Source organism: Podarcis liolepis, assembly GCF_965112155.1.
Source record: "Podarcis liolepis genome assembly, chromosome: 17".
Lineage (NCBI taxonomy): Eukaryota > Metazoa > Chordata > Lepidosauria > Squamata > Lacertidae > Podarcis > Podarcis liolepis.
The window spans coordinates 34,927,237-34,950,265 of NC_139571.1; the positions used below are offsets into that span (position 1 = coordinate 34,927,237).

Below are 23,029 nucleotides of genomic sequence, written 5' to 3' on the forward strand. Positions count from 1 at the left end.
ACAGGAGTGAAATTAAACAAGTTCTCCGCTTTCCTAATTCTTCCTGAAAGAGTTGATTGGCACCTAGATTTTAAATTTGCCAGGTGTCCTTTAGCTTGAGGGTTGCCCCCACAGTTTAACAACTCCCCAAATGTTGCAGCTCCCTAGAACGCTTTTTAGCAGGGAGTACTGAGGTGGAAGGGACACGGGTGGCCCTGTGGGTTAAACTACAGAACCTAGGGCTTACCAATCAGAGGGTCGGCGGTTTGAATCCCTGCGACAGGGTGAGCTCCCGTTGCTCGGTCCCTGCTCCTGCCAACCTAGCAGTTCAAAAGCACGTCAAAGTGCAACTAGATAAATAGGTACCACTCCAGCGGGAAGGTAAATGGCGTTTCCATGCGCTGCTCTGATTCACCAGAAGCGGCTTAGTCATGCTGGCCACATGACCCAGAAGCTGTACGCCGGCTCCCTTGGCCAATAAAGCGAGATGAGCGCCGCAACCCCAGAGTCGGCCACGACTGGACCTAATGGTCAGGGGTCCCTTTACCTTTACTGAGGTGGAAACATTAAGCCACTGCTATTGAGCTGGGTGTTTGTATCATTTTAATGCACGTGCTTCCGTGAACTCAGTGGCAACTATAGATGGTGAACATACATAAATGAATTCATCTAGAACAAAGTATTACTTATTGCATCATTTTCATCATCCAGCTGCAACAAAAGGATGAGCTGAGAGTCTATTTGCATGGTGGTGGTGGGGATACACTGTTCCTTCCCTTAGTTTTCTCTCGACTCATGGATTTTATTAATTTTTAAATTGCAATTATTACCCTCCCCTTTCTTCCAAGGAACTCAAGGTGGTATACATGGTTCTCCCCTCTCCAGTTTATCCCGTCTCCGTCGTCTTGCTTGTCTTTGCTCCTCCCTCTTTATGCCTCTTCTGGTTTGGGGAAACCAGAAAAGAGGGGAGCTGGTCGCAGCAGGAAGGGGAGACACCCTGGCTTCTTCACCAGCCTGCCTCATCTCTGCCTCTTGGCCCCTCTCTCTTCCAGCCTCCACTTCTGCCTCTGATTCTGGACTGCTCTCTGCCCCATCTTCTTTCTGCTCACTAAGCCCTGTTACCTCTTCAGCTTCTGACACCAGCTCTTCCCAGTCTTCTTCCTCCTATCCCTCTGACTAGTCATTATTGTCCCACCACCAATCCCCTGGCTCTGAGCCTTCTTCCCCTAGGGGTTCCCTTGGGGGTTCCTCAGCTGTTGTCTCCCAACATTCCTCTGCTTCCAGCCAGTCCATGACAAACCATTAGATTAAGAGCTATGTATAAACCTTTGCTAATGTGTGAATGATACCGTAGATGGAAGTTTAGCTGTTTGTAGTGTGTGTGTGTATTAATTTTTTAAACAGAAATTATTTCCAAAAAATGCTTTTCTTATATAATAGTGTGGTCAAGTAATAGCTGGATTTTTTAAGGTGCATTTGACAATTACCCCATTTATATGTGAAAATATAATAAGGATAGCTGGTATTTGGAGTCTGTAATGAGCTCCAGTGTTAGTTCCCACTTGATACCTTATTCATGTACTTCAGCTGAAAACCTCATTGAGATATGAATAAAAATGTCATACTTAACCTTAAGTATTCCTAGCCTAGTTCCTACATCAACAGAAATAAGCTATTGTGTCTTTTTAATCAGATTTTTCTCCACAGTTGGGAATACCCATTACCCCCTAATTACTCTGATCGGGGACTAACTGATCCCAATGCCCATTAATAAAACCCCCAGATAAAAAAACCAACAAACGTGCATATGTGTAGGTACACACAGATGTTACACACACACAACACAACACAATGGGGAACATGAGCAAAAGTACCACAGAACAACTAATGATTTTATTATAGGAAAAATAATCAAGGATGAAGTGAAATGTTTTGGCATTTGGCATTTGCCAAGTTTGAAGAGGTCTTCTAGGAATTCTTGGCAATCTGCGGTGATTAAAACAGCAAGCGAAAAGGACCCGTGATGCCATTATACAATTGCGCGGTGTTCTAACCAAAGCAGATGTACTTGCACACATCAATACCCTGTCAATTAAACAAAAAGGAAGACTAGCAAGTCACACATGTGCAAATTCTGAAATGGCGTAGAAATCCTCCCAAGTTAAATTGGAAGGCAAGTGAAGTTGGGACATAAGGCAGAGCCAGCTGTGGGGCAAATAACAAAATGGGCCAGGGCAAACAGCTGCTCATCCTTGCAGATTGGGGACCCCCTATTCTGTCCTCTAATCGAGCATCATTGTGCGCATTGGCAAACCTCTGCCATGCACAGGTGTGTTACAGCTGTGAGAGAGGATCGTTGCCACTCCCCCTGTCTCTTATACTTGGAAGGTTTTGCATTCTTCATTATAAAGACAGCTGTGACCCTGATGATGAGGGAGGGCTCCTACAATATGGTGCTTCCAATAGTCTTGAATCCCTTTCCCTAAGCATGCTTTGGAGCACAAATTAGGAGTCCATTTGTTCCCCTCTAAAGATTCCTCAACTCGCTCTCAAAGGAAAGGATTTTCTGTTTTCTAGCTGGTTCCTATTATGTTTCACATCCAGTTAAAGAAGGACACAGGGCACCGTGAATTTCTCCTGCAGAACTTTGTGCCCCTTGAATGGCTGGGCAAGAACACTGCTGGATCCTTCTGAACTCCTGTTAGTTTCAAGAGAGGTTGCACAGGAAACCTTTCTGGTGGATTTGAATCCTACTAATAATACTCTGAATTCCTTCTTTGCCCCCGGCGGCTTCTCTTTCTGTGTGTCTCCTTTTTCAAAGCCAAATTGTTACATAAGTTTAATGAGATGTGTCTTCATTGAGGGCTGCTCACCTTTTCTTGCAGCTTTGTGTGTTGGAGGCATGTTGGGAGGGGCTTTGTTGTCTATCCAAGCCAGCGATTGAACCCTGATGGGCAGATCTGCTGGCATGTCTTAGAACAGACACATACAGATATTTCTGCCTGAATTTAACTCTTCATAGTCTCTGCCTGCCTGTATCAGCAGCTGGCTTGTCCCCAAGTTTGCACATAATGCTAAGTGACAAACCATGGCTTAGCTCCAGGTATAGTGTGGCAGCAGGAGGACCATGAGAGGAGCAAAACAGCAGTGATTTACTCCCTGTGTAGCTGCATGCACGCACATTCGCATTTACCATGGTTTGGCTTAGAGTTATGTGTAAATGAGGGCAGTGTACCAGAAAAAGTATTTTAAAAATAACATTACTGAAATATCACTTTTTGCCTGGTATTGATGGTAATTAGTCTTACCAGCAGATGCTGCGGAATAGAGGAATGAAGACTTTCCAAGTTGTTAGCTGAGTTAGCATTTCATGTCTTCAGTGTAACTTTTACCACCGCGCAAGAACAATTATTATTTTCTTTTTCTGAAAACCCTGCAGGTCTTTGGTTGAAGATCAACTATTGAAAGCGGGAGCCTCTTGGATGTGTCTGTTGAGATCTCTAGGGCATTTTTGTTGTTGTTTTCTTGCTGATAAAGACAGTTGTCTTAGTTTTGAAAGACAACTTTGCTGATGTGATGAGAAAAATCCTCCTCCATGGGTCACGTGGGTTGTAATGCACATTATTCTGAATTTATTTTGCACATTCACCCGGTGCTATACCAGCTGCACTGGCTCCCAGTGGAGTACAGGATCAGGTTTAAGGTGCTGGTTTTAACCTTTAAAGCCCTATATGGCCTAGGACCCTGGTACCTATGGGACCGCCTCTCCTGGTATGCCCCACAGAGAAACTTACGGTCTTCAAATAAAAACATCTTGAAGGTCCTAGGCCACAGAGAAGTTAGAATGGCCTCAACTACAGCCAGGGCTTTTTCGGCCGTGGCTCGGATCTGGTGGAACGCTCTGTCACAAGAGACTAGGGCCCTGCGGGACTTGACATCTTTCCGCAGGGCCTGCAAGACAGAGCTGTTCCACCAGGCCTTTGGCCAGGGCACAGCCTGACTCCCTCCCCCGGCAATCTTCGCGGAGCTCTGGCCCAATGGTTGCCAGTGGCTTGAATTAATTAATTTTATAATGAATGATTTTAGAATGTTGTTTATGCTGTACTTTTGTACTGTTTTATTGTTGTTAGCCGCCCTGAGCCCGGCTTCGGCTGGGGAGGGCAGGATATAAATAAAATTTATTATTATTATTTCTGCTTGTTTCAGGATCTGGGAATCTCCCCTCCTCCTGGCTGCCAAGGAGAACGATGTCTCTGCCATTCAGAAGCTCCTTGCCAGCCACAGCTGCGACATTCATGAGAGAGGTATGGAATCCATGCTGCTCATCGTGTCCACATTGCCTGCTAAGATAAAGCACAAGGACCTTGAGGGGAGGAGTAAAAGGGAGACAGTGATAGAAAATGAGTTCTTGGGTTTAAGGAGGCCAAGGATGGCTTCAGGTGTGGCAGAAGGAACAGAAAGTATATATGCCTTGTGCTTCCTGGTCCTCCTACTACAAAACAAACTTGATTTACTTATATACCGCTTAATGCCAAAATAGGCTTCGAAGCAGTTTTCAGCTATAAAAACCAATGACACAAACTGCAGACACCCGTAATTACAATACACAATATAATGTTTCACATCTCCTGTCCGAAACACATCTGAAGTAGCTGCATGCCCAGGTGCGCCCATCACTTGACTGCCCATCTTAAACAGTGAAACAATGAGACATGGCAACTTATATTTGGGTCAGATCAGGCCACAACTTTATTGACTACAGATGTAAGAAATTTGGCATAGGCATTGGGTAGAACCAACCATTTCTGGCCTGCCTCCTAGGAGGAATTAATTTTGGGGTCAACCGGAAGCAAGGGAGTTATTGACCTACATCAAGGATTAACTCCTGCACTGGATTGCACCTGGGTGTCTGGATAGAAGCAGCTCCTCTGGATCCCTTTAACAGGATACCCCATTTTTTGAGAGGCAGGCAGAGGCTACAACCTCCCCTCTGTCCAAGAGTACGCCTACCCAGTGCCTAAAACGCCCAAGCTGTGATGGTGGCGATAACCACAGGGCTGGAGCCAATTCACCAAGTGGGAAAATGTCAACCTGGTCCTGAACATGGCGACCAACAATGTCCATAGTAAGGTTGGTGAAAGCACAGTGTACCAACCAGACAGGCAGGGAGGGTGGGAGAGCCGTCAAAGAAGTGGTAGTTGACACAGGAACGGGCCACCATTTATTCCCAGAGCATGGACCCAAGAGAAGCCCCATTGGTCCGCCCCCTGGGAGTGGCCTGCCCCCATGTCTGCTTGCAATTTGCTAAGTTTGTGAATCCTCCTGCTGGGCAGCAAACTAGGCTCAGGAGCCTTGCCCGCCACCCAGTGACCCAGTTAGTGAAGTGACCCAGTGGGACCTCCATCACCAGATCGTGGCAGGTGGGATGAGCACTGGCCTGCAATAGTGTCTACCGGCAAGGGTGAGCCGACTTCTCGTAACTTCTGTGGGCGCCTTCAGCAGGTTGGCAGAATTGACAACATGTGGCCTCATATATCTGGTGGTTTCTCTAGGTGCTGTTGGGGAGACAGCTCTTCATGTAGCTGCCTTGTATAATAGCTTGGAAGCAGCCCAACTCCTGATGGATGCAGCTCCAGAACTAGTGAACGAGGCTATGACGTCTGAACTTTACACAGGTAATTATTATTAGAGACATCCATATCCTGCAATTCAGTTCTGCAATAAGCTCCCAAAGTGTCTCGCAATATAAATAAAATAGTGGTGAATAAAACATCAACAGTCATGAGATCTATTAAATATAAAACTACGACAGCACTCAGAACAAGTAGATATTTACTGAGAAAAATGGGTCTAAACCAAAGCCAGAATGGGGTCACCAGATCCATAACCTGAGACCAGAAAACCTTCCCCTCATGTCCATCTTGAGCCCTTGTCCTTGTGTCATCATTCCCTTGTGAAGGCCAATGTTAGGTGGAGCCAGTGCTTCAGATCCCAAGGATGCAAATACATTACCATGCAATACATTACCATTGCCTGTGTGTAATAATTTAATTACATCTGACTTGGAACGGTCTCCCTCGGAATATGGTGGCCTCTCCTTCCTTGGAGGTTTTTAAGCAGAGGTTGAATGGCCATGTCTCCTGGATGCTTTAGTTGAGATTCCGGCATTGCAGGGGGTTGGACAAGATGACCCTTGGGGTCCCTTCCAACTCTACAATTCTATGACTGCCCTGCATTGGATACATGTTCTAGGGTGCATATTTGGTTTTTGTGGGGCCATGTTGCAGCCTGGCAGGCCAGGCTAGTGTTCTGTATGAATTGAGTGTGCATCCTAGAATAGGATTTGTGGAAGTTAGAGGTTAGAATCATAGAACTGTAGAGCTGAAAGGGACCATTCATCTAGTCCAACTCTTTGCAGTGCAGGAATATTTTGCCCAATGTGGTGCTCAAACCCATAATCCTGAGATTAAGAGTCTCATGCTCCACTGACTGAGCTATCAGAGCTGGTTAAGGTCACTGATAGCTACTCTCCCAAGGTTACCATGTGAACTTCATGACTGAGATGGGATTTGAACTTGGAGCTCTATGGTCCAAGTCTAATGCTGTCCAATATACTTGACTGGCATATAATAATAATACTTTGCATTTATATAATGTAGATGCTTGAGGAATTTAATTGGGCTTTGCAAATTGCATGATTCATGCCTCCCAGATCAATGCGTAAATTGGAACAAAGGGTTGTTGTTTTTAGAATTTCATACTATTGAAATTTCTGGTGGAGTTCTCTGCTCAAAAAAACATTCAAATACATTTTATTTTTTTATAGATAAAATGCTTACTATGTGAGGAAGCCCATTCAAAAATACAAATTTAAATGAGAGTTTTCATGTGGATTTTTATTTAAAATAACATTAATATGGAAACAGGACAAGAACAGACTTATAAATGGAGGTAGGGTCCAGAAACAGAATGATCTTCCCATCCCTTTAATATATAGTGTTACGTCAATAAAGGTTTGAGGATCTAAATATATAGTTCTTTAAGGTGTTCTCAAAATGCTTGCAAAAGCCCTACTGCAAAGATTACTTCAGGTACTCTTAACAATGCTACCCTATGCATATCTACTCAGAAGTAAGTCCCACTGAGTTCAATGAGGCCTGGGATGCAATCCTTGAATAGAAATATGAGAGTTGCACTGTTACTCCAAGGTTTGCAGCCTAAAGACTATAACCAATTCTGGGCTGCATCCATAGGAGTATAGCATCTAGATCAAGGGAAGTAATAGTGCCACTGTATTCTGCTCTGGTCAGACCTCACCTGGAGTACTGTGTCCAGTTCTGGGCACCACAGTTCAAGAAGGACACTGACAAACTGGACCGTGTCCAGAGGAGGGCAACCAAAATGGTCAAAGGCCTGGAAACGATGCCTTATGAGGAACGGCTAAGGGAGCTGGGCATGTTTAGCCTGGAGAAGAGGAGGTTAAGGGGTGATATGATAGCCATGTTCAAATATATAAAAGGATGTCATATAGAGGAGGGAGAAAGGTTGTTTTCTGCTGCTCCAGAGAAGCGGACACGGAGCAATGGATCCAAACTACAAGAAAGAAGATTCCACCTAAACATTAGGAAGAACTTCCTGACAGTAAGAGCTGTTCGACAGTGGAATTTGCTGCCAGGGAGTGTGGTGGAGTCTCCTACTTTGGAGGTCTTTAAGCAGAGGCTTGACAACCATATGTCAGGAGTGCTCTGATGGTGTTTCCTGCTTGGCAGGGGGTTGGACTCGATGGCCCTTGTGGTCTCTTCCAACTCTATGATTCTATGATTCTACCTCAAAGTGGGTCAGTATAACAGCAGGATTTGGAACAGGGATTTCCCAGCCAAGCTCTTAGCTACAACATTACACCTGCTTCCTCTTTGATGAAATGGTATTGGATAAATTCCAGATGGAATATAATAGCAGCTGAAACAGAGTCATCAAAGCACTCTTGAATATAAATGGTCAAAGGGAGAATATGAGCTGCTTAATTTATCGGTAATTAATTTTGCAATTGCATTGGTCATTAAAATCAGCATTCATCAGCATTGCCTCAGGGGTTCAATACCCCTTTCTTCTGCAGGTAACTCAAATGAGCTTCTCTGAATGTAATCACTTTTAGTTGATGTCAGGCTTGTGTAAAGCATAACTTGCTGTTGTTCATCAATTATTTGCCCACAAACTAGCTGGATTTGTGGGTCCCAGTTTTCATTAGCGATGCCTTTCTAGACTGGAGGAAATGGAGAACCTTATGTAAGCAGACATTTGTGTATTTCAGGGGAGACAGCTCTTCACATAGCTGTGGTGAACAAAAACCTAAAGCTGGTGAAAGCTTTGCTTGAGAAGGGGGCAGATATTAATAGCCCGCGAGCCACTGGATACGTCTTCAGGCGCAGAAGTGACAACCTTATCTATTTCGGTATGTTTGGAGTCTGGATACTCTTCCCCTCACATTCTACTTTTCTGTCTGGAGGGATTTTTTAAATGGAGAATTCTGTCACACGGGTCCTCACCGACAGCTGATATGCAACTAGACCTCCTCAGTAAGAAGTGAGCTGCAGTCTAGTGTCTCAGCCATCAACGGCCCACATTCTGAGTTGGCAATTATTTTGGAAACCAGTGTATTTGAGGTGTTATGATGATGGAGATTCATCCTGTGAAGGAGCAACTCACACCTGCATACCCTCCAACTTTTCACTGATGAAAATAGGGACGTCCTATTCCATCATCCTAATCATCATCATTTATTATTTATTCCCTGCCCATCTGACTGGGTTGCCCCAGCCATTCAGGGCAGCTTCCAACAGATATAAAAACATAATAAAACATTAAACATTAAAAAAAGACTTCCCTATACAAAGCTGTCTTCAGATGTCTTCTGAAGATCGTATACAGTGGTACCTCAGGTTACATACGCTTCAGGTTACATTCGCTTCAGGTTACAGACTCCGCTAACCCAGAAATAGTGCTTCAGGTTAAGAACAGTTTCAGGTTAAGAACGGACCTCCAGAACGAATTAAGTACTTAACCCGAGGTACCACTGTAGTTACTTATCTCCTTGGCTCGTGGGTTGCATAACTCCATATCCCCTAATGTTTCATGAAAATAGGGACGTCCTACCATACCATCCAACATTTCTCTTATGAAGGAAATGCAGGGCATTCTGTGATCAAATCAGAAACCGGGATGGCTTCTGTAAATCCAGGACTGTCCCTGGAATTGGAGAGCCCGCACCTGCCAGATCTTGCAAGCATGAAAGTGTAAACTGGCCCCAGGGTGACCAGAAGCAAAGGAGGTGAGAACTCTTGGCGTATATTTTTTTAAAAGTTGCGTAGAAGAGGGAATTCCATCAGGTACAGTTCTGCTCACTCTTGCTTAACAAGCTCACGAGATAAAGTGGCTAGACTTCTTATTATAGAAGACAGGAGTGGTTCACAATGGACTGGTCAGATGGTGGTGCTGCTGCTACCCACTGCTCCACTGGTACTGAGCACTGTTGCTATGGGGGGAATCCACTGGGGAACCTTGGTTGTCCTCCCCATAGACACCTCCGCAATGATGGTGGCATTAAAATATCCTGTTCTTCTTCAATTATAGAGAAAAAAGGAGACCAAAAGAGAGAGATTAATTGAAACTGTCTAGTAAATCAGATCGGTAGTTGAGTTCCTGTTGGGGAACCTTGGTTGTGTGGACTTGGAATCCATTTGGAGATCCAGGCTGGGGAGACTTCAGGAGATGCTGTGGTTGCTGGTTCTTCCTCAGGGTTGACCCAAGTCACTGCTTGAGGTAAACAAAGAGCAATATGGTACAACCAAGCATGCATTGGAATTAATGTCAAGAATTGGGCACAGCTGGTCATGAATATAACACAGCCCAAGCCGGATGAGGGCAGTGCACATTTATATGGTGTAAATTGTACTCCAAACACCCACCTGAATTATCTCTGTTTTTGGATTAAACCACAGAGCCTAGGGCTTGCCGATCAGAAGGTCGGCGGTTCGAATCCCCGCGACGGGCTGAGCTCCCATTGCTCGGTCCCTGCTCCTGCCAACCTAGCAGTTCAAAAGCACGTCAAAGTGCAAGTAGATAAATAGGTACCACTCCGGCGGGAAGGTAAATGGTGTTTCCGTGCGCTGCTCTGGTTTGCCAGAAGTGGCTTAGTCATGCTGGCCACATGACCCAGAAGCTGTATGCCGGCTCCCTCGACCAATAAAGCGAGATGAGCGCTGCAATCCCAGAGTCAGTCACAACTGGACCTAATGGTCAGGGGTCCCTTTACCTTTACCTAAACTGGTGTTATGCTCATATTGCCGCAGGAGGCAGAAAGGTGCCAGAGACTAAGAGGCCACTTAGAAAGGTGACATATGAGATTGAAGCTTCCTGGTTCTCAGATAAATGGGACTTATCTGCCCACAAACTTGACTGATGTTATTGGCCGTTCTGTTGCCCCAAGAAGCTGTCATTTTAAGGAGCGGGGTGAGCTAGCTTGTCTTTAGCAGGGCCTTTGAACACGCTCACTAAACTCCCAGGATTCTTTGGCACTGAAAAATAAAGAAGTAAAGGACTCCTGACAGTTAAGTCAAGTCGCAGACGACTCGGGGGTTGCGGCGCCCGTCTCACTTTACAGGCTGAGGGAGCCAGCGTTTGTCCGCAGACAGTTTTTCTGGGTCATGTATCCAGCATGACTAAGTCGTTTCTGGTGCAATGAAACACCGAAACCACGTAAATTTGTCTAAAACCAGTGTGCATAGAGAAATTTGGTCTTTGAAAATTCCGGTACGAGTTGACCAGAACCTCAGTTCCTGGGCCAAAATGTGGATCAGGACTTGGCTAACCAGCATCTCTTGCACTTCCTGAATGTTTGGGCGCAGTTTGTTGCTCAAAAGAAGTGTCAAAATGTGTTTTAAAATGCATTTATTTACAATTTTTAAAATTAGAAAATAAGGTTAAAATACATAATGAAATGTGGGATTTCATGCAGGTTATTTTTTTAAAAGGGGGTGGGGAGGATGGAGCAGACTTATGGATGCATATGAAATTGATACAGACCAGAAAGAGGCTTATCTCTAGATACAGCTTTGCAGTGTAAATATGCCCTTAGCCGTTGCGATGTTCTTCAAAATTCCCTTGCAGTTCTGATAAAATGTTGCTCTAGCCCTTTAACAAGCTGTTTCATCTCCCAATTCCCTTGTCCATGGTAGTGTATTTTTATTCAGAAGCTTTCTTTTCCTTCACGAACTGAATCTCCAGCCAATGTAAATCAGAATTTCCCAGCTGACTTCACTAGAGCTGAGGATTTGCCGTGCGATGCTTAGATGGATCCCCAGTTACCTGTTTCAGGCAGTAATTAAACCATGCTTAGTAGATCAACTTTCAAGCATTTTGGTAATGAGCCTTCATTAATTTTCACTCGGAATAAATTGTAACACTCCAGAGACAGTACATGAAAAAGGACGGGCGTCTCTTAATTCTGCCTCCCTTATCTAGCCGCTCTCACTCAAACAGAGTTTCAGCCCTCAGCTTGCAGTCTCAAAGGATATTTGGTCTTTCTTTTAAACCGCATAGGTCACAGTTTAATTAGAGGGAGGAGTGAAGGGCATTTACCTTCCTGTGAAATTGATTTTGTAATTTCTTGAAACCCCACAGAAGTGTTGACTTCTTGAAATGAGATAAAATGGTCTAGGATGGTTGGCATATCATGTTTGCTGAAGTTGTTGTAACTCTATGTTGTATTCAGCAAGGGACTTGCCAACCAAAATTAATTGGCGCTTTTAGGCGCACTTGTCTGTATTGTGATATCACAGCACATTGGGGCAGCAGGCTACTGTAGCAGCAATTCCGTCAACTTAAGGAACCCTGTGAAATATAGTTCTGTAGGAGGGACGGGGTTGGAATCTCTAACAAAATTTTCATCACTCTCGTGAAGCTAACCATTCTCGGTAAACTGGGAAATTCACCATGTGCTGGTGTTACAACCCAAGTAACTATGCCTGTGTGTTAGCTATAACAACAACAAACAATACGAGCCACACACAGACCAGTATACTAGATAGCACTGTAATTCTTATTGCATAATATACATGATTTAGTAACAACAACAAAAAATGTGTGCACTTGTAAATTCTCTGATATATTTGAAATCAACTGAACACACATCTGTCAATCTTTGAAAGTCCGTAGAAGTATAATAAGTCTATGGTTGAAACAAAGTAATAGATGCTATCCTGTGGGCTAAGCGGTAAAACTTTTTGTGCTGAAGAAGATTCCAGCGAAACAGTCAGATTATCCGGGATCACTGTCCGTTGTTATTCACCTACTACTTCGGCACCATGGACGCCTAAAAAGTTTTACCGCTTAGCTCACAGGATAGCATCTATTACAAACGTGTGTTCAATTGATTTCAAATATATCAGAGAATTTACAAGTGCACACATTTTGTTTTGTTACTAAATCATGTATATTATGCAATAAGAATTACAGTGCTATCTAGTATACTGGTCTGTGTGTTGCTCGTATTGTTTGTTGTGTTAAGTTTGCAACCCAGGGGTTTGTTGTTCTGTAATGTGTGTTAGCTATGGCACCCATTCTTTCCCTTAAAAAAACGAACTGTTGGAAATCTGACATGGTGCCCCTGCTACTACTCCCCCTTTTAAACCCCCTGGTTGTTTCTTTCCTCAGGCGAACACATTCTATCTTTTGCGGCCTGTGCTGGGAGCGAAGCAATTGTGCAGCTGCTCATTGAAAATGGCGCCAACATCAGAGTGCAAGACTCTTTGGGTACGGCATCTTCGAAGGGATCTGCAATGAACCTTGGGGGGATTCATGCTGGAGAAGAGTGTGGCCCCGTAGTCCCCCTCCCTCATAGTCCAGTGCCTATTCTCTGCCGTCCATGTCGGGGTACAGCAGTAAATGGCCATTCCTGAGACAGCAAGAAGCCAGATCCCAAATGATGGGATCCTGAGCATTGTAGGCCAGTGTTCTTTGGTAGTTTCTTGTAGAGGAAGCCCAGTTCATTATATAATTGGTAGAATCTAATGATAAAGCTTTGGGGTGACTGGGCAGCAGGTGTGCGGCTAAGACCATAAGAAGAGACTTCTGGGTCAGGCTAGCAGCCCATCTAGTCTCGCAGTGGCCAACCTGAGGGAAATTCTCAAGCAGATCCCAAGCCCGTCACCTCATACCAGAAACACCAAGTTCCGCTGGACATGAAGGGGGCGGGGCTTGTCACATGCACATGATGTCACACGTTCAACACGCGTGTGATGTCACACACATAGTGGGGCCCTCTGCCACTGTGGGGAGGCCCACCGAGGCCTGCCACAACCACATGGAGGCCCAGTAGGGCCCTTCGCCACCACAGCCCAGCCCCTGAAGATTGGGGGGCTTGCCTCGACCCCACATACTTGGAGGGGGGGCATGAGGTGTCCTCAGTCCCATAGAATTGGTGCCTGTGCCTGATATTCACCTTTTCTCTAAAATTCCCAAAATACTGCAACATTTCCTCAGAGGGGAGGTGCTCCATCTTCTTGGACATTTTGGTTGCCCTGACTATGTTTGAATTCCTCACACACACCAAAACAAACACCCTTCCAATGGAGAATCAGTGTGTTAGGGAAGATTGAGCCTAGCTTTCTCCCTGACATGCTGTTTTTCTATGTGCAGGGAGGGCTTATTTTATTTATTTATCCGTGCTAATTTCTATCCTGCCCTTCCTCCCAGAGGAACCCAAAGGCTTTTGGGACGTCTATAGTCCAGGGAAAGCTTTACACTTGATTCCACTAACTATGTAAACAAGTTTTAATAACCAAGTTCTATGATTAGAAAAATCATAGACTAGTTGTAGCTGGACTCACCACATTGGTGGTTACATATTTCAGTGTTTCCTGTCAGAAATACTACAGCTCAACAGCAAGCGTTACTCTGTTTGATTCTGCTGTTCATGGATCTTTTTTCTATAAGGCTCTTTATAGGAAAAGGAAAAACCCAGACCCATAGCCTGGCAACAAACTTTATTGATGAATCTGTCTATAGCATAAGAACTCCGTGCCTCATTTTTTGATGCTGGCCTCTTCTTTCAGCAACGCCTCCAAGATTGCTAGTGAGACAGAACAGGGGCCATTGGTCGCCTATAAAAGTCTCCTCAGGATATCAGAATGATTCTTGTTTTTCCACTTTGTACTGTTGCAGGTAACTCTGTCCTCCACATCTTGGTTCTCCAACCAAACAAAGCATCTGCCTGTCAAATGTACAATCTGTTTCTTCGCTACAACAAGGAAGAGAAGGAGCTGGTGGGCCTGGACTCGGTCCCCAACAACCAGGGGCTCACTCCCTTTAAGTTGGCTGGTGTGGAGGGCAACACAGTGGTGAGTAAATGAGTACGCAGCTGTATTCTGCTGCAGTCGTAGCTGTTGGTTGTTGCTGTGTTGTGTTTTCGTTTTAATGTATTTATAGCCTCCTTTGTGGAAGTCACTTAAGGCTTTAAAGCTGACAAGTCACATAACAAAACTAAAAATGCAGCGATCATTAATATATTAAAACAGAATGGACCACCTCATGATTCATATGCTACAGTTTACAGACACCATGGGACGCGGGTGGCGCTGTGGGTTAAACCACAGAGCCTAGGATTTGCCGTTCAGAAGGTCAGCAGTTCGAATCCCCGTGATGGGGTGAGCTCCCGTTGCTCGGTCCCTGCTCCTGCCAACCTAGCAGTTCAAAAGCACGTCAAAGTGCAAGTAGATAAATAGGTACCACTCCGGCGGGAAGGTAAACGGCGTTTCCGTGCGCTGCTCCAGTTTCACCAGAAGCGGCTTAGTCATGCTGGCCACATGACCCGGAAGCTGTACGCCGGCTCCCTTGGCCAATAAAGCGAGATGAGCGCCGCAACCCCAGAGTCGGCCACGACTGGACCTAATGGTCAGGGGTCCCTTTACCTTAGCCACACATTTGAATACTTGAACACTGGTGAGACAGTAGGACCATCCGTGAGTGCTGTGCTGTGACCCCTAAACCCAACTGAACTTCTAAGCCCCATCTCCCATGACCCTCTTTTTCCTGGGATGAATAGTCATTAAAGTTTGTAGAGAAGACCATAGTGCATCTCTGGTGAAACTGCTGGAGGAAGTGCTGTAAAAGGGCAAAGGACTGCACAATGAACAAACCACACATTCTGGTGTGGGTGGGTTGATTCAGCCCCTGTGAGCTGCTCTTGATATGGGCAGCTGTCTGTGTGGTGGCACTCATATGGTTTGGGTTCCTAGCAGCAACCACCATATTGGACAACATATTAACTGGGCCAATGAAATTGCAGCAGGAGGAGCATTTGTGGGTATGACAAAGCAAAATAAATGAGTTGGATTAGTTTTATATGAGAATGGAACTAAGCCCCAAGAAAATATACATTTGGGGGCATGGGCTCTGGCAGTAGGACTACAACTCCTCTCATCCCTGACCATTGGCTGTGCTGGCTGGGGCTGATGGGAGTTGTAGTCTGATATCTAGAAAGCACCATGTCAGCTACCCCTGAGCTACGGTTGGAAAAATGATTTAGATACAATGAGATTTCTGCCAATATAACTGCAATGAGGTTTATTCTATGATTATGTACACTCTTCCCCTATGGTACTGAATTTTTTGAGTCTTTCATAGAAAAAGAGGGAGAGAAATTGTTCCGCGGGGGGTCATGGGGTTACTGCACAATCTGTAGCAACCACCTTGACATGGGTCTAGTCTAACTGAGTTTTTTTTCTTCCCAATAACCAGATGTTCCAGCATTTAATGCAAAGAAGAAAGCACATCCAGTGGATGTTTGGGCCTTTGACATCCACCTTGTATGACCTCACAGAAATTGACTCCTGGGGTGATGATCAGTCGCTTCTGGAGCTCATTGTCACCACCAAAAAGAGAGAGGTATTTGTTACACTAACCTACCCTCCAACATTTCTCTGATGAAAATAGGGATGTCCAACACTATTTTTGTAGAAAAAGAGGTGCTGGAACTTAGCATGAATGCCCCCCTTGTTCCCTTACAATGGCAATGGTGCCCACCTAAGAGGTGCCAGAACTGAGTTACGGTGAGGTCTGGCTGAAAAAAAGCTCTGGGGACTTCCTATCCTAACATTTCTCTGATGAGAATAGGGAAATCCTAAGGAAAAGCCGAACATTCCTGCATTAGAGCAGAAACTGGGGTGGCTTCTGTGAATCCAGGACTGCCCCTGGAAAATAGGGACACTTGGAGGGTCTGCGCTAAATTTATCTAGAACAAGTAGCTTTCAAATGACCTTCTAGAAAGCCCTGTTTGTTGTTTTCTTGGCAGCTTATACAGGCTCCTCAGTGAGGAAGGATCAGTAATGGCAGACTAACTTTTCTACGATTGGGAAGATTTTCCTCCAGCACTGAGCTTCCTATGAGTAGCCACAGGGGGGTGTAATGTATTTTCTGTCCTTGAGGATTGTTTACTTCTGGGTGTGTCTTCTCCTTAGGGAAGAGAATGACAAAAGCCTGCTTTATACTCTCCAGGCTCGGCGGATCCTAGACCTTACCCCTGTGAATGAGCTGGTAAGCCTGAAGTGGAATAAATATGGAAGGCCGTATTTTTGCATCTTGGCCTTATTCTACGTCTTGTACATGATTTGCTTCACAATGTGTTGCGTCTACCGGCCTCTGAAAGAACGGCGCTTTAACAAAACAAATGAAAGGGATAACACAATCTACGTTCAGAAACCTTTGCAGGTAAATCCTCACTCAACTTGAGTTTATTAAGGATGCAGAAGTCATCTGCAATTTCCACCGCCAGGAGGAAATTAAAAAAGACGCATTGATTGCCGCAGATAGGTATCCCAGATATAGCAGGTTTCCTGAACAGTTAGCAGGCAAAATTAGAGGGGAAATGGTGAATTATTGCACAGTTAGAAAGAACACTAATTAGTTGTTTATTTACCCAGCAATTATATGTAAGTTCCTCTGCATTCAGTGGGATTTGCTCCCATGTGTAGGTTTGCAACATGAGGAACAATGATGACCAAAAGCCTGGCACAATGCACAGCAGCAAGCTATTCAATAGTTTAGTGGGAATCAGAGAATTGTAGAGTTGGAAAGGATCCTGAGGGTGATCTAGTCCAACGCCCTAAAATGTGGGAAAGTATAATTCGAAAGATGCCCAACAGTGAGCTGGTCTGTTGTTTGAATTGGGAACATGATGAGCCCCAGTTAGAATAAAGTACAGTCAGTTCTCTCCACCTTACCTGGAGACACTGGTTGTGGGAGGACTGTAGCTCAGTGGTAGAACGCAGAAGAGGGATAGATGATTCTTGCTAACAGTTTGGAAACTAATGTGGCCACCTGACTCTGGGGGAAGTCCCAGAATATGAAGACATACACGTTACTGGAGCTATGTAGGCCTACAATTGGACTGAGTTGCAGAAGCTTGAGGTTCAGCACTTTGCACCCAGTTTTTTTGTGGCTGCGAGCTTCCTTGTTGCACACTCTACCTCATTAAATCACTGGTCGTTGCTTTACTACGTGTATCTCATGCCCTGCAACATCCTAAGGGACATCCTAAGGAAAAGAGGGACATTCCAGGATCAAATCAGAAACCAGGATAGCTTCTGTAAATTCTGGACTGTCCCTGGTAAATGGGACACTTGGAGAGTCTAGTGATGGATGGAACTATCAAGTGTTGGTACAGAGGCTGCTAACGCCGAACTCAGCACTTGCCCCCAATCCTGTTTACACAAGTGCGCTAGTGATTCTTGAGCTTGTTCCATTGCTCTAGTGCTGAGTTTTTTCTCCCTTTAGGTTGTTTCAGCACCTCTGTTTCCCCAGCCCCTGTCTTTTGGGATCTGAGAAGCCCAGTAACTTCTACAAAAGCACCATGCTTATGATATTCTCTGTTATAATTTTGCTTCCAAGCAACCTTGAAGTATTTATTTTCAATCTCCTAAGTGCAGGTATCAGCACTTAATGTGCAGGATGTGAGGGGGCTGAAGCCTGTTCTCTTTTTAAAGACAGGCAGACTGAGTTGCCCCAATTAATTTCCCCCCTAAATTGCTTCAAATGGTTGTTAAGTGGCTCACTTAGTTTGGAGCTAGAATATATATGAAAGATGCCTGGCAATTAGATGCCATTTTCAGACACAACTGGAAGTCATTTTAGTATTAGTCCAGGGAATTGTACGGTAATACAGAGGCGAGGCTGGCTATTGAGTCCAGGTTCCTAAATGTTCCCACCTCCTTTTTTGCCTATTCTTCTAGATTTTACTGAACAGGATATGAGCAATCAGATGTAGAAAATCCATTTGAGAGTGTGATGATTTAATTCCTTGTTTAATTGGGCTGAAAGTCTTGGGGTGGATACTAGTATGCTGATTATTCCACCATGTGCATTTCTACAAAAACAAGTTCAAATAAAAACATACCCTACTGCTTCTGGAAAATGCATGGGCTCTGGCTTTGCTAGAAGAGGAGAAGAGACTCCCAAACTGAGGAGTGAGGAGCAGCCACAGAGAACGCAACTTTTATTAATGTGATCTGAGACATCAGTGGTGTCCTTAATTATGGTGGAACAAGGAGGAATTCTGAATCTGTTCAAGATTAGATCTGAGTTCAGAAGGCTATAGGTTTGATCGATAAGTTTACCTCTTGACTTTATGATATTCCTAACTGTATGGATTATGTTTTTTTCCCCTTTCTTCTCAGGAATCTTATCTTACCCCTGAAGATGACCTCAGGTTGGTGGGCGAGCTTATCACTGTTATTGGAGCCATAGTGATATTGATTCTGGAGGTAAGAAAAGCACTTTTCACTTCTGAGTCCTTGTGTGAAATGAGAGAGCGTGGGTTTCCAAGTATTTTAAATACAGTGGTATTAGGGGAAAATGGTACCCATTAAGCTATTGCTATGCCCACCAATATCTTTTGGGGGGAGAATGCGCTGTTGTCACAAAGAAACACCAGGTGTTAGTTGTTAACTTAATTCTTACAGCTACGATGGAATCAGCTGGCAAAGGGAAAAATAAGGAAGGACTTTTGGGATTGCTGAGTGTTTGAAACAAATCTAGAAGAAACAGAGAACAATGAAACATACCCATCTTTGTAAGATTCAGAGGGTGACAGGAGAAGCTAATACTCTACTTTAGACTGAATTCACACACACATGATTCAGAACATTAACCAGAATGTTGTAACTGCCACACAGGCCCTGATCTAGAGGAAGTTAACAGGGTTTGAACTGAACAAGTTCACAGGCCGCCATTGAAATCAGTGGACTATGACTGTTGATACTCCCAGGTAATCCATTCCAGGAGTCCGTTCGACTCCCGAAACCATTCAAAAACCAAGGCGTGGCTTCTGATTGGTTGCAGGAGCTCCCTGTGCTCAAGCTGAAGCCGTGTTGGACATTCAGCTTCCAAAAAACATTTTCAAACCGGAAAACTTACTTTCGGGTTTGCGGCGTTCAGGAGCTGATTTGTTCGGGAGCCAAGCCGTTCGAGTACCAAGGTACCACTGTATTCATGGTTCTCTCCCTAAACTAGTTCAATCTAATTATAAACAAACCTGAAACAGTCATAGTCCATGGTGTGGCATGTTCAGTGGAAAGGCTGCATGCCTCAAGCCTATCCAGCGGTTGTTGTATTTGACTTTGGTGCTCTTTGTCCAATGACTGTCTTATTTGTGGCTAATAGTCACTTTTCTTGTGATGATTGCTTCATAGCTTCCAGGACTGAGCTGGGTTCAGAAGGTCTTTGGGAATCCGGGTGCAAGTTTGCCAGGCCCGATTTAAGTCTAGGCACCTGTTTTTGTTTCTTTGCAAATAAATGGATGGATATCTAAAACGTTCATCAATCTCTTTTGGGGGTTTTTCTCAAAAAAAGTAAGCACACTTTTGATCAGTGGCTCTTTGTCTCAGATTCCAGATATCTTCAGAGTTGGCATCACCAAATACTTTGGGCAAACTATCCTCGGAGGACCTTTCCATGTCATCATGTAAGGTTCCTTTCTAGCTGATTTATGATTGTGGGTCAAGCGATAAAGATCTGTGAATCAGAAAGGCTGTGGGAGAGGACTAGTGTTCATTTCCTTTTAAAAATATTTTTTCATTAAATTTAAAGGAAAAAGGAAAATTTCCACATATACCCTTCAATACATAATTTTGTGGTTTTTTTCAACTTCCTATCTCGTTTTCCATGGTGATTTTATATTCTCCCCCTTTTCTGTACCCCGTCTTTTATATCATAACGATATTACAGTAAGTCTTCTTTCTGTTGCTCATGTTTTGAATCCTGCTTGCGAATTCATCATACTATAATATCTCTTTAAATAGCCTGAAAAAGGCTTCCATTCTTCCACAAAGCTGTCATCATGAAGTTATCTTTATTTTAGCTGTTAACTTTGCCATTTCTGCATAGTCCATCACCTTGCTTATCCATTCTTCTTTTGTAGGAGTTTCTTCTTCTTCCCACTTTTGAATTAATAATAATAATAATAATAAATAATAATAATAATAAATTTATTTATACCCCACCCATCTGTTTGGGTTTCCCCAGCCACTCTGGGTGGCTCCCAACAGAATATTAAAAACACAATAAAACACCAAACATAAAAAACTTCCCTAAACAGGGTTGCCTTCAGATGTCTTCTAAAAGTCAGATAGTTATTTATTTCCTTGATGGGAGGGTGTTCCACAAGGCGAGCGCCACTACCAAGAAGGCCCTCTGCCTGGTTCCCTGTAACCTCACTTCTCGCAGTGAGGGAACCACCAGAAGGCCTTCAGAAGAGGACCTCAGTGTCCGGGCTGGATGATGGGGGTGGAGATGCTCCTTCAGGAACACTGGGCCAAGGCCATTTAGGGCTTTAAAGGTCAGCACCAACACTTTGAATTGTGCTTGGAAACCTACTGGGCTTCCTTGCTGCTGTCATAGCATACATAAACAACTTGATCATCTTTTAGGGGACTTCTGTCCTTATAACATTTCCACTCTCCTTTGCTGTTTCTCCCTGTGCAGTATCACATATGCCTGGATGATACTGGTGACCATGGTGATGCGTCTCACCAGTACAAACGGAGAGGTGGTCCCCATGTCCTTTGCTCTGGTGCTTGGCTGGTGCAACGTTATGTACTTCGCACGAGGGTTTCAGATGCTGGGGCCCTTCACTATCATGATCCAGAAGGTCAGTAAGCAATCAGTGGTCGATTGAGGAAGTAAGAAGCTGCAATGCATCAACGTGTCTTGGATAAAACACCATGACTGCCTAAGTTGTGTACTTCACTTCCGAAATTGTTTTGCGGGTCTTTGGGCCGTAATAGAGAATGTTTGTTTGTTTAGCGTGTGTTTCTGACACCCAGTCGCATGATACACATGCTAGCTGTTTAGGAAAGCTCTAGAACTAGGAATGTGTGGAAGCTTGCCCCTTTATCTCCATGGATAGATGTGATTTCTGCAATGCAGGCCTGGATTTGTTGTTTTAATTATTATTTGCAGCTAGCTTAATTGTACCACATGGACCCTATTTAAAAGCGCAGAAAGCAATAGTAATGTTCAATAACTGTTGCAGATCACATGCAATTGGCTTAATTACATGATTACATGACAGTTTGTGCAACCACTTCTCACCTCCCCGCAACTCCAGCCAGAGATAATGATATCGAAACCACTGCCTGTGCAGTATCACTTATCTGCAACAGCATGTTGCTTCCCCCCTGGAAATGCAAAGTCACCCATGCCTGACCCACAGTGAGTTGGGGGGAGGACTCCCTTGGGAGGCAAGGATGGGGGGTAGAGAGCTCCCTTGAAGATAGGAACGCGCTGTGGGTGTTTTCTCCTTTCTGGACAGTTGATGAAGTAAAAACACTGCCAGGGTAGTGATCTTTCTCCTTTGGGATCATGGGGTTGTAATGATCCTCAGTGGAAAAAGCACCTCTACGCTGGCAAGAAAAAAAGAGGGGTCTCATGGGCATCTTGGGATGCAGGTGGCACTGTGGGTTAAACAGCTTGCTGATCAGAATGTCGGCGGTTCAAATCCCCATGACGGGCTGAGCTCCCGTTGCTCGGTCCCAGCTCCTGCCAACCTAGCAGTACGAAAGCAGGTCAAAGTGCAAGTAGATAAATAGGTATCGCTCTGGCGGGAAGGTAAACGGCGTTTCTGTGCACTGCTCTGGTTTGCCAGAAGTGGCTTAGTCATGCTGGCCACATGACCTGGAAGCTGTATGCCAGCTCCCTTGGCCAATAAAGCGAGAGGAGTGCCGCAACCCCAGAGTCGGCCACGACTGGACCTAATGGTCAGGGGTCCCTTTACCTTTACCCTGGGCGTATTCCACCACCTGGTATCTCGGCCATCCTCTCTAAGGTGATTTTCCTCCCTGGGGGAGATGGAATGGCAGACAGATGACAGTGGGCATTGTGCCCTATAAGCAGTCCCTTTGAATGCATCTCTAGTCTGTATAAATTGGCAATACAGTCGTACCTTGGTTCTCGAATGCCTTGGTACTTATACGCTTTGGTTCCTGAACGCCAAAAACCCAGTTTTTGAATTTTTTCCAGAAGCCGAACATCTGACACAGCTTCTGCTTGAATGCAGGAAGCTCCTGCCGCCAAGCGGAAGCTGCACCTTGGTTTTCGAACGGTTTTGGGAGTCGAATGGACTCCTGGGATGGATTAAGATTGAGAACCAAGGTTCCACTGTAGATTCACCGCAAATGAAATGAAGTATTTCTACATAGAATCAGACAATTGGATCACATCTGATGGCAGATTCTCCCCCTGATCTCCTCCTCCTTAGATTAGCATTAGTGTAATATGGTCTGATGTAGAAATGTGAAGCCCCCCACAAACCCAGAAACATAGGAGGAATGGCCCCCATTTTTCTTGTTATCATTTCCAGTTTTTCAAAAGCTGGACAAATGTGGGTGGGGGACTGATTCCACCTCCATTTAACCGTATTTTTTACTAGGCTTTCACATGTCCAGTCTGATCCCAAAGGGTTCTTGTCTGATCTAGCCGTCTGTTCCTTGTGTCAAGGATT

General features: G+C 44.5%; 1 protein-coding gene across 1 annotated transcript in view; it reads left to right on the plus strand.

Annotated features, from left to right (window-relative positions):
• The window catches only part of LOC310696205 (transient receptor potential cation channel subfamily V member 6-like), a 73,065-nt gene that overhangs the window by 37,085 nt on the left and 12,951 nt on the right, over positions 1-23,029 (plus strand). The window contains exons 2-11 of the mRNA XM_083481420.1: positions 4,186-4,283; positions 5,532-5,654; positions 8,291-8,431; positions 12,691-12,789; positions 14,200-14,375; positions 15,775-15,921; positions 16,531-16,743; positions 18,708-18,794; positions 19,917-19,993; positions 21,013-21,178. Of these exons, the coding sequence (XP_083337546.1) occupies positions 4,186-4,283; positions 5,532-5,654; positions 8,291-8,431; positions 12,691-12,789; positions 14,200-14,375; positions 15,775-15,921; positions 16,531-16,743; positions 18,708-18,794; positions 19,917-19,993; positions 21,013-21,178 (1,327 nt within the window). The remainder of the gene's footprint in view (positions 1-4,185; positions 4,284-5,531; positions 5,655-8,290; positions 8,432-12,690; positions 12,790-14,199; positions 14,376-15,774; positions 15,922-16,530; positions 16,744-18,707; positions 18,795-19,916; positions 19,994-21,012; positions 21,179-23,029) is intronic.